This window comes from Leopardus geoffroyi, chromosome A1 (genome assembly GCF_018350155.1).
Source record: "Leopardus geoffroyi isolate Oge1 chromosome A1, O.geoffroyi_Oge1_pat1.0, whole genome shotgun sequence".
Classification (NCBI taxonomy): Eukaryota; Metazoa; Chordata; class Mammalia; order Carnivora; family Felidae; genus Leopardus; species Leopardus geoffroyi.
This window is the reverse complement of record NC_059326.1, coordinates 141700376-141717500: the sequence shown is the minus strand read 5'-3', so window position 1 is coordinate 141717500 and position 17125 is coordinate 141700376. Positions and strand designations below refer to the sequence as shown.

At 34.0% G+C, this 17125-nt stretch overlaps 1 protein-coding gene across 2 annotated transcripts in view; it reads left to right on the top strand.

Moving 5' to 3' along the window:
• Nucleotides 1–17125, top strand: part of TBCA (tubulin folding cofactor A) — a 77626-nt gene that overhangs the window by 42521 nt on the left and 17980 nt on the right. Inside the window, exon 1 of one of the 2 annotated variants that reach the window (XM_045496385.1) lies at nt 3646–3707. The exons of the other annotated variant lie outside the window; for it this stretch is intronic. Within the exon in view, the coding sequence (XP_045352341.1) occupies nt 3661–3707 (47 nt within the window). The 5' untranslated portion in view covers nt 3646–3660. Of the gene's footprint in view, nt 1–3645; nt 3708–17125 lie in introns of those variants that run through there. 2 annotated transcript variants of the gene reach the window in all.

The window sequence follows — 17125 nt, the reverse complement described above, 5'->3', positions numbered from 1 at the left end:
CAAGTAGGGTGTTTGATAGAAAATGGTTAACAAGATCTTAACATGTAAGTTGAAAAGTATTCTGTGCTCAAATATATTTGAGAGGGGCTGAATTAAAGTTTAACATGTTTTGTTGTAGGATTATTCAAAAGCTTTCACGGTGTGAACCTTTAAGAGGGGAACAGAAAAATGCAATATTTCCTAAGTTTTATTCATAAACATCTTTTTCTTTTGACATCTATTAACATCTCTTTGAAGAGCATTCCTTTTTCTTCTGTGAGAGATAGCAGTTGTTACCACATTTGAAAATTGGCTATTTTGTTGTATTTACATGGTGATTTAAAAGATAGATTTGCCCCCCATGGGGCGCCTGGGTGGCTCAGTTGGTTAGGGTTCCGACTTCAGCTCATGTCATGATCTCACAACCTGTGAGTTAGAGCCCCGCATCGGGCTCTGTGCTGACAGCCCAGAGCCTGGAGCCTGCTTCAGATTCTGTGTCTCCCTCTCTCTCTGCCCCTCCCCTGCTCATGCTCTGTCTTTCTCTGTCTCAAAAATAAATAAAAACATTAAAAAAAAATTTAACAGATAGATTTTCCCCCTAAATATAAACAAGTTTGAGCTAGCTCCTATGTCTTTCTTTTTCTTTCTTTCTTTCTTTCTTTCTTTCTTTCTTTCTTTCTTTCTTTCTTTCTTTCTTTCTTTCTCTTTCTTTCTTTCTTTCTTTCTTTCTTTCTCTCTCTCTCTCTCTCTCTCTCTCTCTCTCTCTCTCTCTGTCTCTCTCTCTCTCTCTCTTTCTTTCTGTCAAGATTTTTAAGTAATCTTTACACCCAGTGTGGGGCTCGAATTTACAAGCCCTAGATCACGAGTTGCATGCTCCAACACCTGAGCTAGCCATGTGCCCCATCCCATGTCTTTCTTTAACCCCAAATGCTGCTGTTATTACCTGGGTTTTTTAGGTTGACCAGAGAAGGGTGTTTATTACAGGTATGTCCATATATAATCATGATAGTCTATCCACAGAATCAGAATCCTGAAAGATTCTATCAAATAACTCATCTGAAATAGTCTAGGAAGACTATGTAGAACAACTTGCAAAAAGTTGTGATAACTCTTGAAATGCCATAAAATTCATTGTGTATTCTTCTCTTTTGGTGAGATGAAATTAGAGGTTTTTTATGTTTTTACATGCTAACACATTGTTCACGGGGCAAGAGCTAAGGGTGGTGTGCCTCCAGTTGTAAAAATGCAACATTTTTAAACAGTGTTTACTGACAAATTTGGGAAGTCAGGCTGTAAAATGACTGTTTTACTCTGAGTAAACCATTGAAAAAAAAGTGTAATATTAGAGATAACACAAACTTTTTGAAAACTACAGACTATAGTTAATGTGACATAGACAAAAAAGATTTTCAGAGTCATTGGGGATCACCAATCTAATCCTAGAATAATTCAGAAAATTTTACTATATTGAATTCTAAAACCAGATTTGCTAGCTGTTAAAATTGTATCACATATGGGTCTATATCAGGTACCATTACCAAATATTATTTGAGTAGTTAAAGACTTAAAAATTTGACTTGTATGAAAAAAAATGATTTAAACATGGTAAAGTACAAAATAAATATACATTTGAAGTAGGTTGTTTAGCATGTACCAAATTACTGTACTTGTATACCTTTAGATGGAATATAGTGTGAAAATTATTTTCAACTCTTAAATTTTTTCTGAATGGAAATTCTTATTAGTTAATTATTTTATCATTTTTCTGTTGTAAAGGACTTAAACAAGACCTCAGTATCAGTCATTTAAACACAGGAGAAATCTTTGTTTCTTCTTGAACCATTTTGACCTAATGAACAGATCTTGGTACAAAAAACTGAAAAACTACATTACATGTCAAAGTACCTTTGTATAATGGTCATAATCCCAAAGCCATGAGTTTTTCCTCTGCATCCTAGAGCTCTACAACTGAAATATCTCAGATTTAGCTCCAAAATGTTCACACCAGTAATTCCATAAATAACTTGAGTTAATGGATCACCAAGAATAATTATTATAGTAAAATATCATTAAATTGGGCTTATTTTATAATTTGATGAAATTCAGATATTCTAAGTGATGTCAACTTATTTATGAGAAGTGACAGTCATGGATCAGCTAAAGTCATTTTCATTAAATGATATTTTCTTTGCTCATTTTGGTCTTGATAACCTATATTAATTTGGAGTAAATACATAGTTCATGAACTATCTGAATGTTTTAGGCAAGCTGAACTATCTCACAGAACAGAATGACGATGTTGGATATTCCTCTGTTAATATTGTAGTTTGTCAGGGTCTTTCTTCAGATGATGCCTCAAATCCCTTTTATATCTAAGTTATATATAAGTAGAAGTAAATTATGAATGGGGCGCCTGGGCGGCTCAGTCGGTTGAGTGTCTGACTTTGGGTGAAGACAGGATTTCATGGTTTGTGAGTTTGAGCCCCACATTGGGCTTGCTGCTGTCGGTGCAGAGCCTGCTTTGGATCCTCTGTCCCCCTTCGTCTGCCCGCCCCCCCACTTCCACTGTCTCTGAAAAATAAATAAACTTAAAAAATAAAGTAAATTGTGAATAATCATAGTACCAATGCTATTCGTCCAGTGCAGTAATGTTTACCTACCACGTTTTGTTTTCTCCTTTTAATGCATCTAAGATTGAAATGGCTGGGTTTTGTTTTGTTTCTTTTGTAGCTGTATCACACCCTTGACTCATATTGAACTTGGAAGCCAGGGCTTGATTCTGATGTTGATAGCTCAAGTTGGGGAAAAGGGCATCATTTTTGAGTGGGATAATGATAAGCTTAGTTTTCAGCCTTGTTTACAATTAGTTGCTGGTGGGATGTCCAAATAGAGATGTTATTAAGACAGAGATATGGGTCTGGACAGAAGATAAAAAGTCAAGTGTATAGAGAGATTTGTGATTTTCAGGTAATAATTAAAACTGTCAGAGGCTTTTGTACGGAGATGAAGCAGCTGTGGGAGGTGCTATTGCTTTTTCATACAAACTTGAAGCTATTCAGTATCTTTAGCCCCTTCATTAGTACATACTTTTCAATCTCACTGATAACTCAAAACCTTTAAGGGACAGTTTAGAGAATTAGTGAAATAATTAGTTTACATTTGTGTTTTTTGTATTATTAATTTCTAAGATTTATTAGCTTGTTAGCCCCTGAGATTCATAATATTGCAAAGAAAATAGTGGTATTCATTTTATATTTGTCATGTATCATTTTAGCTGTTTAGAGAATGTCCCATCATATATATTAAAATTAAATTATTAAAGTATATGTTCTATTTGAGCAGTGAATATATCTTGAACCATCTCCAGTTTAGGAGATTAACTGAAGGGTACTGGGAGATGGTAAGGTAACAAATACCATAAATTAAACATTTAATTTCCTTCATTTAGATACACAAGAATTGATAACTTGTTGCTTCCAGTGATGAGAACTGAGCTGCTGGGATTAGGGTGTGGGTGGTGGGTTGCTTCACTTTGTACTCTTTTGTGCTATTCATATTTGAACCATGGAATGATTTTACTTTGGGAACGGATAAAAGAAATTTAAATATTGAAAATTGCTTTATTTACTTCAGACATAAGATGGTATGATATGTTAGTATTGACACTGGAAGTTACAAGTCATGTTTTCAAATCCTAATTTCATCATCGCCTGGCCAGCTGTCATTAGGTGAGTCATTTCACCTCTTTGAATCACAGTTTCCCATTTGAAAATGGAGATGACTGCCCTGTTTACCTCTCAGGGTAATTTTGAGTGTGTTCAGTAAACATACCTGTGAGGCACACACTCTCATGGGCACTGAGAAGGGGGCACATTTTCATTTGTATGGGCATCCACTATCAAGTGTAGAAGTAGACAAAATTTAACCTACTTTGATAAATCCTATATGCCATGAAGATCCATAGGAAGGATTTACAGTAGCAGCTTGGGAGTAGTAGGGAAGAAGTTCGAGTAGTCCTTCAGGAAGACAAGGGCATTTTTGAGTTATTTTTGAAGAATGAGTGAGCTGGAGGAAGAGGATAAAGAGCAAAGAAGGTATTTTAAGAACAAGTTCCAGCTCCACCTCCAGCTCATTTGATGCATGTTGGTGTGTAGCACATTTTTGTTTTATTTAAGACAAGACTGTAGCATGTTCTTCCTTCATTTTCCTGATCCCCAAAATTTTGACTATAGTAATTGGTTGAAATTTGGGGAAATCTCACTTGGGACTTTATAATGACCTCAAAAGTGAGGAATCACTAAAACAACTAAATTTTTACTACACACATTTTACTGTATAGACCATAAGTATTAAATCATCAGATTCTGATGTTAGCCTTCAGTTCTTTCTTACTAAGGAACTAGTGAGAATTCTTAATTAAGGGGCTAAGCCTCTCATTTGCAGTCCACTTGCATTTTCCCAAATGAGTAGATTTTTTTTCCCTGCGTGTCTCTTGGTATTTTTGTTCCCATATCCTTTTGTATTTCTTCTGTGTGCCTGGTGTCTCATTACTATACCTTTAGTTTACAAAAGCCTACAATTCACTCTTTTACTTTGATTTCTGTACACTGCTTTCTCCTGTTGTGTTTGGCAGAAAAACTTGCTTTACTTGTTAAGTCATGTATTGAACTTCTTTTTCTAATCTTGAATATTTTTTCCCTCGTCACTGGGAAAGATACAGATTTTAAATCCATTTAACAAGTTATTGAGCTCTAAGTTGTAAGTACATACAGTTTCCCTGGTGCCATATTGTTTCCTTTGTAGCACCATTAAACATCTTACCCCCATAATAGTTTATAGACTTTTACTGTTGAACTATCTAATACCCACTCTTCTGTAAGTTACGGTTTAGAGGCATTGATATTTTACTGTATAATATCCAGTATCCTGTAAATTATAGAAGTACTTCGTAAACTGAAAATATATTACTTATTATGGATATTAGCCTCCAGTAACCACCATGATTAGTAAAAATAAGCACAAATGTTTAAATTTTTGTAGAGGTTTAGGTGTGAAATAGAGACTTCTGCCCAAAATTTATGTGGAATATTTGTTAAAACAATAGAAAACATAAAATTGGGTATCATATAAGTAATTTCCTCTACCGTTTTCATGTTTATTTGTACTTGGGAAGAAGAAATGAGGTATCTCAATTTCTGAGTGATTTATCAGTTCAGAATGAATTAATCCAAAGTAAGAAAACATTATTTCATACCTGTAGAACAATCTTCTGCTATTAATGACTCTTTAACTTGAGATGCTTTTAGCTTCAGAGTAATAGAAAATCAAGCTATATGTGGCTTAAACAGTAAGGGTATTCATCATCTCATACGATAAAGAAATTGGAGGTAGAGTGTTTCAGAGTTGGTTAATTCAGTGGTTTAATACCATCATCAAAAACTCAAGTTCTCTAACATCCCAGAGTGACCTGTCCTTTTAGGCTGGATCTCCTCATGATCCCACAGTACTTGCCACAAGTGGCAGGTGTCACAGGTGATGATGTCTAGGGGAGAAAATGGAATTATATCTGCTTATAATGCATTTATGAAGAATGGCAACCTTCTCAGAAGCCCCCAACAGATGGCCTTTATGTAGCTATGGCCGCAAATGGATCACTTATACATGCCTAAGCTATCACTTGGGAGAGGGTATGATTGGATTCTTTCTTTTTAGAGGTTATGCCCTGCTGCTTGGATGATCATAAACAAAATTAGATTCTGTTGGCAAGTAAGAAGTGGCTGTTGGATAGGCAACCAATAATGCCTTTTGCAGTTGAGCCCATTTTAACTTTTTTAAAAATGTGTTCAAATGTTTAAACACATTTTAAAAAGTTATAAATAACTATAAGTTATAAATAGATCAGTGGAACAGAATAGAGAACCCAGAGGGGGACCCACAAATGTATGGTCAACTAATTTTTGACAAAGCAGGAAAGGGTGTCCAATGGAAAAAAGACTGCCTCTTTAGCAAATGAAGCTGGGAAAATTGGGCAGCGACATGTAGAAGTATGAAACAGGACTACATTCTTACACCATACACAAAAATAAATTCAAAATAGATGAAACACCTAAATGTAAGACAAGAAAGCATCATAATCAGAGAGAAAACAGGCAACAACCTCTTTGACCTTGGTCGCAGCAACTTCTTACTAGACACGTCTCCCAAAGCAAGGGAAATAAAAGCCAAAGTGAACTGTTGGGACCTCATCCAGATAAAAAGCTTTTGTACAGCACAGGAAACAATCAACAAAACTAAAAGGCACCGATGGGATGCGAGAAGATATTTGCAAATGCCATATCGGATAAAGGGTCAGTATCCAAAATCTGTAAAGAACTCGTCAAACTCAACACCCAAAAAACAAATAATCCAGTGAAGAAATGGGCAGAAGACAATAATAGACACTTTTGCAAAGAAGATATCCAGATGACCAACAGACACATGAAAAGATGCTCAATATCACTCATCAGAGAAATACAAATAAAAACAATAATGAGATACCACCTCACACCTGTCAGAATGGCTAACTTTAACAACTCAGGAAACGAGATGCTGGTGAGGATGCAGAGAAAGGGGGACCCTTTTGCACTACTGGTGGGAATGCAGACTGGTGCAGCCACTCAGGAAAACAGTACGGAGGTTCCTTAAAAAATTAAAAATAGAACTACCCTTATGACCCAGCAGTTGCACTACTAGGTATTTACCCAAAGAGTACAAAATTGCTGATTTGGAGGGGCACATGCACCCCAGTGTTTGTAGTAGTGTTATCAACAATAGCCAAGTTATGGAAAGAGCCCAAATGTCCATCCACTAATAAATGGATAAAGAAGATGTGGGGTGTGTGTGTGTGTGTGTATGTATGTGTATATATATATATATATATATATATATATATATACATACACACATATACATACATACATACATACATACATACATACAGTGGAAAACTACACGATGATCAAAAAGAATGAAATCCTGCCATTTGCAACAACGTGGATGGAACTAGAGTGTATTATGCTTTGTGAAATAAGTCAGAGAAAGACAAATATCAGATGATTTCACTCATGTGGAATTTAAGAAATACCACAGATGAACATAGGGAAAGGAAAAGAAAAATAAGATAAAGACAGAGTAAGAGACTCTTAAATACAGAGAACAATCTGAGGGTTGCTGGACGTGGGTGAGGGGGATAGGCTAAATGGGTGAAGGACATTAAGGAGGCCATTTGTTGGGATGAGCACTGGGTGTTACATGTAAGCTATTAATCACTGGGTTCTACCCCTGAAACCAATACTACACTATATGTTAACTAACTTGTATTTAAATAAATTTAAAAACAAATAAAAATGTATAAGTAGTAGCGAAGACTAACAACTTTGAAATAAAACAGTTCTGGGACACTTAACAGCTATGAGAACTTGGACAAGCTCTGTGAATTGCAGTTTAGTTGTTACTAAAATGTAAATAATAATGGTACCTATTTTATAAGGTTGTTTTGAGGATTAAATGACATAGTGCATGCAGCACACTTTGACATAGTATCTGGTCCATAGTAAATGATCACTGTGTGTTAACAGCTTTTATTATCCTATTTTAATTTTAGTTTATCTTGAATGATTAAAGCTTTTGCCTAAATCTGTTTTATATTTTGTGGTATTCCATTGTTGTAACTATCTCTTCTTGAGTTGTAACTGTTGAACTTTTCCATAGGGCTAGTTTTGGGAGAAGCAGATTTGATGATGGCCATTGGAAATGCTAAAACATCAAAAGTCCTTCATCCAACCTAACTTCTTTTATAAACATTGCTGTGTTTCGTCAGCTTAATTTTCATTACTATTATCATTTTTCTCAAAGTTACACAAAATAATGTAGCTTGTATTTTATTCGTTTCTGAAATATTGATCCTGGTTCAGTTCTCATGAAAGCTAAAGACTTTAAAAACATTGTAAGGAGAGATAATGAACAAATGGGGATGATACTTAAATAGAACTGTAAGTGTTCAGTGCAATAAAGTACTTAAAGCTCTGTTCATATTAGGCCCTTGATAAAAGTTTCTTTTATTCCTTATGTCTCATACAATAAACCTCTCAAAAGATTATTTGTTTCTTCAGAAAAGGAGAGGTTGTTACTAGTTATGTCAGTAGAGGAGAACTATATCACTCAGGAAAAAGGAAATCATGCTAGGGATCTCAAATAGGCATTTAATACAGGAAATTGATTACACAGGTGTAATCACTTTTATGAAAGTTTTCTTTAACTTTTATGAAATGCTAAAGTTTCATTGGCTGGTCAAGGGTCATCGTAGCCATCACTTACATCATGGTTTTTATGAAAAAAAAAAATAGACATTCCTTAGCTTTTATTTATTTTTTTATTTTTTATTTTTTTATTATATGAAATTTATTGTCAAATTAGTTTCCATACAACACCCAGTGCTCATCCCAAAAGATGCCCTCTTCAATGCCCATCACCTACTCCTTAACTTTTAAACAAACATTAAAAACATGATTGAATAGACAAGTGGGGAAAGATAGATTTTTGCTGATAGGTTTATTTTAAAAGTTGAAAATGAATAAATTATATATCATTTTAAATATAGTAAATATCATAGTATTACATTTATTTTTCATTGGATCTTGTGCTGCGCAAAGGAGATTATTCTTACAAATCTAAGTTAAATTAATTTTCTTTTTCAGTAATTGCTTCATATTACAACCATAACACCGTGGTGGGGGAAGAATTTTCCTGGAGTTTCCAATTGTCTTTTTTTTTTTTTTTTTTTTTTTTTTCAATTGAGAAGAGGCAAAAAATATGACCTCTCTTCTAACTCCTTGTATCTGTTCCTTAGAATCTATTCCAGGGGCACCTGGGTGACACAGTCTGTTTAGCATCCAACTCTTATTTTCAGTTCAGATCATGATCTCACAATTCATGGGTTTGAGTCCTGCGTCAGGCTCCATGCTGACAATGTGTAGCCTGCTTGGGATTCTCTTTTCCCCTCTCTCTCTCTCTGCCCCTCCCATGCTAACTCTCTCTGTCTCTCTCTCAAAAATAAATAAACTTTTAAAAAAATTAAAAAATAATCTATTCCATTCCTCTAATTCTTAAAGATGCTGTTGTAAGATTCCACACTAAGATTCTTACTTAGACTCTTTTCCAGGCCTATAGCACAATTTCAATCCTGGGATATTTTTTTTCTTTACTAGACTGTTGCATTTATATTTACCACGATTTTTTTCTTGATTTTCACTTTCAGTTTGCTGGAGTATATTCTTTAGTAAATTTCGTAGAAAGGGGGCATTATAAATACTTCCTGAATTTTTATAGAAGTAAAAAATATTCCCCTGGCCTATAACTTATTTCATCACCTATCCAAATGACTTCTTGCCTTTTTCAGATCTTAATTCACATATCCTTTTCTCAAAGAGGCCTTCTCTGACCATCCTATTTTAAATTGCAAATCCCACGTATTACCAATCCTTCTTTACTGCTTTTTCTCTTAAAGCACTTATCACATTCTAACACACTATACATTTTGCTTATTTATTTCTTCTCTTTCCCACTAAAAAGTGCCATAGGGCAGAGATTTTTGTAGTTTTGTTCACTAGCTACATCCTTGGTACCTAAAATCATGCCTGGCACATAGGAAACCCTCAGTAAATACTTGCTAAATGAGTCAGTGAATTTTTCCCTTATTATTACAGTTATAAATCCAATTTACAAATCATTGTCTCTGAGAACTTGAAGAGTTTGGTCCATTGTCTTCTGGTACCTGGTATTATTAATGTGAAATATGTCAATCTTTTTTTTTTCTCTTTCAAAGTTTTCTTTCTTGGATCTCTGGAAATTTTCAGCAGTGTATATAAGATGTGTTTTTTTTTCATTGATTCTAGTTGGCACTTGTCTTTAAGGTTATTGTTTTTTTCCAGCTCTGGAAAACTTTATTTAAAAAATTAATTTCTGGGGGCTCCTGGGTGGCTCAGTCGGTTAAGTGACCAACTTCGGCTCAGGTCATGATCTCACGGTCCGTGAATTCGAGCCCACGTCAGGCTCTCTGCTGACAGCTCAGAGCCTGGAGCCTGCTTCAGATTCGGTGTCCCTCCTCTCTCTCTGTGCCCCTCTCCAACTCATGCTGTCTCTCGCTCTCTCAAAAATAAATAAATGTGAAAAAAAAATTTTAATCTTATCCTGCTTTTTTTCTGTACTATCTACAATTCCTATTGATTATCAGATTTATCTTCTTTTCCCTGAATGTGCCATTTTCCATATTTTTCTCGTTAACTTTTTATCTCTTTAAAGTTTGATATGTTTATTGATAAACAGTGAAATCTGGCATACTATTTTCTCTGACTAAAAGGAAATAACAGCAAGGCTAAAATAGGATAGATTGATATAATATTTGTATTTTGTTTATTATTACTAATAATGAATGGCAAAGGTGGCTTATCACATCAGTAAGAAAAGGAAGTATTCATTAGTAAATGATCACTTATCATTTATTGGAAAAGGACTTGGTCTAATTTCTTATCAGGCGAGTAGGGATGTTCATTACAGTATTATTTATAATATGGGAATGGCCTAAGTATCCAATAAAATAATACTTTATTAAGCTCTCCTACTGGTACTATGAAATGGTTTGTAGCCACTAACAGGTACATTTTTATTTTTTTTTAATATTTTTTTAAAAGTTTATTGATTTTTGAGACAGAGAGAGACAGAGCATCAACGGGGGAGGGTCAGAGAGAGGGAGACACAGAATCTGAAACAGGCTCCAGGCTCTGAGCTGTCAGCACAGGGCCCGACGCGAGGCTCAAATTCACGGACTGCGAGATCATGACCTGAGCCGAAGTCGGACGCTTAACCGACTGAGCCACCCAGGTATCCCATCAGCTACATTTAAAAAAAAAATATTTAGTAATATTGAAAATGATACACTAAGCATAGCATGAGGTAGAAACTTGTTGAATCATTAATGTTGTATACCTGAAAATAATGTAACAATGTGTGTCAACTGTACTTCAGTAAAAAAAGAAAGACAATGACACATTTTTCCAATTATTTATATACACGCACATATGAATTTTTACACATATGTGTTTGAAAGAAAAGGACTATGGAAAGTATTAAAAATGTTAATATAGGGCCACCTAGGTGGCTTAGTTTGTTTGTTAAGTGTCCAACTCTTGGTTTCTGCTCAGGTCATGATTCCACGGTTCCTGGGTTTGAGCCCCACATTGGGCTCTGTGTGGACATCAACGAGCCTGCTTGTCTGTCTCTTTCTCTCTGCCCTTCCTCTGTTTGTATGCGCTCTCAAATATATTTTTTAATGTTAATACAGTTTCATAATCCCTTATATGAAACACTTGGGCCCATATGTATTTCTGCATTCCAAATTTTTTTAGATTTTTGAACAGTAATAGGTTTTCATAACATCTGAAGAAGTACTCTATAATCAAACATGTTAATATTTCTGCAGTGAAACATGGGACTATTCACATTAAGTAGGATACATAAAGTTTATAATTTCATGTCAGTTGAGGTTATATTTTGCTGCCAAATCAATTTGTGCCAAGCTTAATTTTTAAATTTCCTTTTTTAAAAACGTTTTTGGATTTTGGAATTGTGTGCGTTTTGGATCAATAGTTATTTAAGCAATGAGACTACGAATGTTTTTTTAATTTTAATTTTTTATAATTTTTCATGTATTTCTGTATAAGACCATATAATTACTTACAGAAAAATATTTTAGTAACAAATTTAAAATCTGTGAATATATACTTGAGTTAAGCTTTCTTACTAAATCTTAGCCTTCCCCTAAAGGAAGGGAATAGAGTCAGAAGATATTCACTCAGTGATTTAGCAAATACTTATCCAGTGTCTATTATTTTAATAAACATAGCCTCATAAGCTATCAGGAAAGTTAATATTTCTAACTATGATATAATACCATTTCACATTCTTTTTGTCAGAAACTTAATAATTCTGACAATTCCAGTTGTTGATCAGGATGCCAAGGAGCACTAGGATATTTCATACAGTGCAGTGTGGGTATCAATTGATACAACTACTTTGGAAAGCAATTTGATACTATCTAGTGAAGTTAATTAAACTTATATATGCTGTATCATGTCATGTGACTTTTCATTAATACATTGATTTATACTGTCTGGGAGTGGAACCTTTTCAATTTCTCCTGCTGCATCTTGCCCCCTGACACTTTATTCACTGTAATTTTATATGTGAGCATTACTAGGTTTCTGTGATTTTTTTTTTTTTCTTTTTCCAGGGCAATACATTTGCTGTTCAATAACTTGCTTCCTGAGCCTTTTCACGAAATAGGGCTTTTTATTTTTTTTTTAATTTTATTTTTTATTTTTTAAAATTTACATCCAAGTTAGTTAGCATATACTGCAACAATGATTTCAGGACTAGATTCCTTAGTGCCCCTTACCCATTTAGCCCATCCCCCCTTCCACAACCCCTCCTGTAACCCTCAGTTTGTTCTCCATAGTTATGAGTCTCTTCTGTTTTGTTCCCCTCCCTGTTTTTATATTATTTTTGTTTTCCTTCCCTTATGTTCATCTGTTTTGTCTCTTAAAGTCCTCACATGAATGAAGTCATATGATGTTTGTCTTTCTCTGACTGACTAATTTCACTTAGCATAATACCCTCCAGTTCCATCTACGTAGTTGCAAATGGCAAGATTTAATTCTTTTTGACTTCCGAGTAATACTCCATTGTATGTACGTATGTATGTATATATATACCATATTTTCTTTATGCATTCATCCATCAGTGGACATTTGGGCTCTTTCCATACTTTGGCTATTGTTGATAGTGCTGCTGTAAACATGGGGGTGCATGTGTCCCTTCAAAACAGCACACCTGTATCCCGTGGATAAATGCCTAGTAGTGCAATTGCTGGGTCGTAGGGTAGTTCTATTTTTAGTTTTTTGAGGAACCTCCATACTGTTTTCCAGAGTGGCTGCACCAGCTTGCATTCCCACCAACAATGCAAAAGAGATCCTTTTTCTCTGCATCTTCACCAACATCTATTGTTGCCTGAGTTGTTAATGTTAGCCATTCTGACAGGTGTAATAGGGCTTTTTAAACAAAAACTTTACTTTTTTTTTTTGTTTTGATATGCCAATAGCCATGCAAATATTCAGCACCTTTACTTGTCAAATGTGGTATGGAATTAAGAGTCTCTTCCATTTTGCTGGGGTTGTTGCGCTATTTTCTGTAACAAGCACAATGGAATAGGATGACTTGGATTACCAACCAAAATCATCTGTGGGCCTAGGCATGGAATCCATCTCTTTTATTGCATACTTTCTCAAAAATCATATTTTTCTTATTTCTCAAGTTTTGTGAATCGCTTTTGTTAGCTTTAGGGTTGTTTTGTATATCTCTTTAAGTTGAAAATGTTAAAAGGCAATAGTGAGATTTGTATATTCAGCTTTTTATTCATTTAACAAACATTGAGTGCTTACTATGTATAAGGTCAAGAATTTCTCTTAATCCCATCTTCCAGGAACATAAGACCTAGCTAACAAACTGGCTTCAGTGTTGTGTGGTAAACGCTAAGATAGTTAAAGGTTGGATGGAATTAAGTAGTGGTCTTCTAAGTCAGCAACCCTTTTTTGTAAAGGAACAGATAGTATATATTTTAGGCTATGTGGGCCATACAGTTCTATCACAACTACTCATCTCCGCTGTCATTGCATGAAAGTAGTCAGTCACAGGAGATCCGTAGATGAATGAGTGTGGATGGACACTGAAATTTGAATTCCATATGATTTTTACATTTTTACATGTTGCAAAATAATTTTTTAACCATTTAAAAATACAAAATTTAATATTACAAATATTTTTTAAACCTTTAAAAATCATTCATAGCCCTCAGACCATACTAAAACAAGTGGCAGGCCAAATTTGGCTCATTGGCCATAGTTTGCCAACCCTTGTTCTGAGACTTTGAATTACAGGATGTTAATTGAATATGCCTCTTTCTGTTAGTCCATTCCATGTCAGCTACTTTCATTTAGGAGAGTTTAGTAACCTAGGTTAGGATACTATCAGTATCCTTGATATTCTGAGTAATAATCATGATGCTATAAAAATAATAAAAATAGTAATAGCACTATTGCTCTTGATATCACATTGATGCATTGATGATATGTAAGTTACTCCAGCAAAGATGACAAACTAATTTGCTTATAGGGACCAGGTGTTAGACCTGAATGTTTGGGAAACAGGAAGTTGTGTGAACTGGGGCAAAGTGAAAAGCATATGTCTCATGTAAAAAAAAAAAACCAGTAGCCACTACTTAGCTCCCATCCAGTATAGGGAAAGCAGCCCCAATGTTCCCAGATGAAAAACATTCAAGAGAAATCCAGACTTATATGTAAGTTAAATTATGTCTCCTAGTTGTTTAATATGGCAACAAATCTGTTTTTGTTTTTTTAATTCTTTTTAACATTGTGAATCAAAAGCATCTTTAGGAGTCATTTGAGCAGACTGGCAACTAACTTGCCATCTCTGTCCCAGCAAGTTTCTTTAACTGTTTAAAAGGAGCTCCTACAGAAGTTTCTGTAGTGATACCCATTAATGATTTTATTTTGAAATCTTTGATCTCAGAGGATGTTTTTATCTCAATACTGAAAACTACTAAAGCAGTTTTAAACTATAAGTCAATGCACATTTCTATGCTGGATGTTCACATGTTCAACTGTCACAATTCTAAGCTTGAATGTATCCAGTGAATACATACTTGTAGAGGATTTTGTGATCCTAGCAAGTTCTTTTTTCTTTTCTTTTTGTAAACAGCTTTATTGAGATAGAATTTACATACCATGCAAATCATCCATGTAAAGTATACTGTTTATTTGGTTTTAGTATATTCATAGAGTTGTACAACTGTCCCCACAGTTATTTTTAGAACATTTCATCACCTGAAAAAATAAACCCCTGACCCTTTAGCAATTAAATTAGACTCCTAGTTCTTCCTTCATCCTTTCTAGTCCTAGTCAACTACTAATCTGTCTCCACAGACTTGCCTATTCCAGATATATCTTATAAATAGAATCGTATAAGTATGTGGGCTTTTCTGTCTGGCTACTTTGACTTAGCATGTTTTCAAGGTTCATCCGTGTTACAGCATAAATCAGTACTCCATTTCTTTTTATTGTTAAATATTATTCCAGTGTATGGGTATATCATATTTGTCCATTCATCATTTGATAGACTCTTGAGTTGTTTTCACATTTTGCCTATTATGCATAATGCTACAGTGAACATTCATGTACAAGTTTTTATGTGGACATATGTTTTCTTTTCTCTTGGGTAGACACTTAGGAATGGAATTACTGATACATATGTTTAACTTTTTGAGGAATGGCCAAACTTCCAAAGCAGCTGCACCAATTTGCATTCCTACCATTAGGATTTGACGGTTTCAATTTTTCCACATGCCTTGTCAGCAACACTTGTTATTATCTGACTTTTTTTTCTTCCTTTTTAATTATAATCATCTTCATGAATATGAAGTGATATCTCACTGTGATTTTGATGTACATTTCCCTGAAGATTAATGATGTTGATCATCTTTTCATGTGTTTATTGGGCATTTGTATACTATGCAGATTCCCTTTACTGATTTTTTTAATTGGGTTATTTGTTTTTTTATTATTGAATTGTAAGAGTTCTTATATATTCTGGATACAAATTTATCCAATATATTATTTCCACATACTTTCATCCACTCTGTTGTCTTTTTCACTTAACTAATAGTGTTCTTCAGAGCACAAAAGTTTTTAATTTTGACAAAAGCCAATTTATTTTTTTTCTGTTTCTTGTGGTTTTGGTGTTATATCTAGAAAGTCACAGGTTATCAAGGTTTACCCCTAAAAAAAAAAAATGTATCCCTAATGTTTTCTTCTAAAAGTTACATAATTTCAGCCTTTTAGATCTTTGATCCATTTTGAATTAATTTTTGTATATGATTGGTGTAAGGTGAGGAGTTGGGGTAGAAGTCGCAGGCTTTAACCTCAAAAATCAAACCAGATAAAATATCTGAAAATAATAACAAGTAAATATGTAAATAAGTGGCACGAGATACATGAAACAAGACTGTCAGAATATTGTGAAGGCTCAGTGAAGAATACATGGAATTTGTTATGCTATTTTCTCTAGATTTTTTGTTTGAAAATATCCATAATGTTTTTCTAAATACCAATTTATTATAGTTTATTACCACTGTTAATTGTATTGGCTGATTATCTGTATCCTTAGTAGGTATTGGACTGTTAGTTATTAGATGCCCTTAGTACAAGTTTGGTTATAACTATGAAAATCTTATTTACAGTAAGAAAAACTGTAAAATGAAGGCAAATTAAGCTAAAACTTTAATTTCATGTTCTCTTAATTCTTGATTTACCCAAAACTTTTATTCTACTTAGAATTTTATGAACAGTATGTTTAAATGTGTCGTATACAAATTTGTGTAGTTTACAGATATCTACAATGTACTTCTCAAAACTTGTGTTGAGGAACAGCTGTTTTGGAGAATGCTGAGTGGGGAAAAGTCTTTTTTTTTTTTTTTTTTTTTTTTTTTTTCCCCCCAAGTAAGCTTGCAGTTGAACAAAGTTAAACTGATTTCCTTACTGCAAGACTTCTTAGGACCTTTTAACATGCAAATACATATCCTAAATCTGTAAAATTTGGCAAACTGTTTTTAAGCTTATTTGACCGTTCACATACCATGGAGTAGTTTGGAAAACACTGGACTACGTATTTAAGATCATGTTATTGTCATATTTAGATAATTAAATAGTTTAAGTTATTAGTTGATTATCACTATCCTAATGATTTTCATTTCTTAAAGTTTCTCCTTATGTCCATCCTTTTCTATTGCTGTTACTTCTTTTTGTAGTTTCCTGTCATTTATTTATTTGTCTAACTACTGAAAGTGACCAGATTTTGAAATTGCTGTTTCTCTGTGAGTATGGGTTTGTAACAATAATGGAAAATATTTTCAGTTAATTATGCCTTTTAAGTATAACAAATTATGACTTTATATTTGTACTTGTTATTTTAACTAGTACAA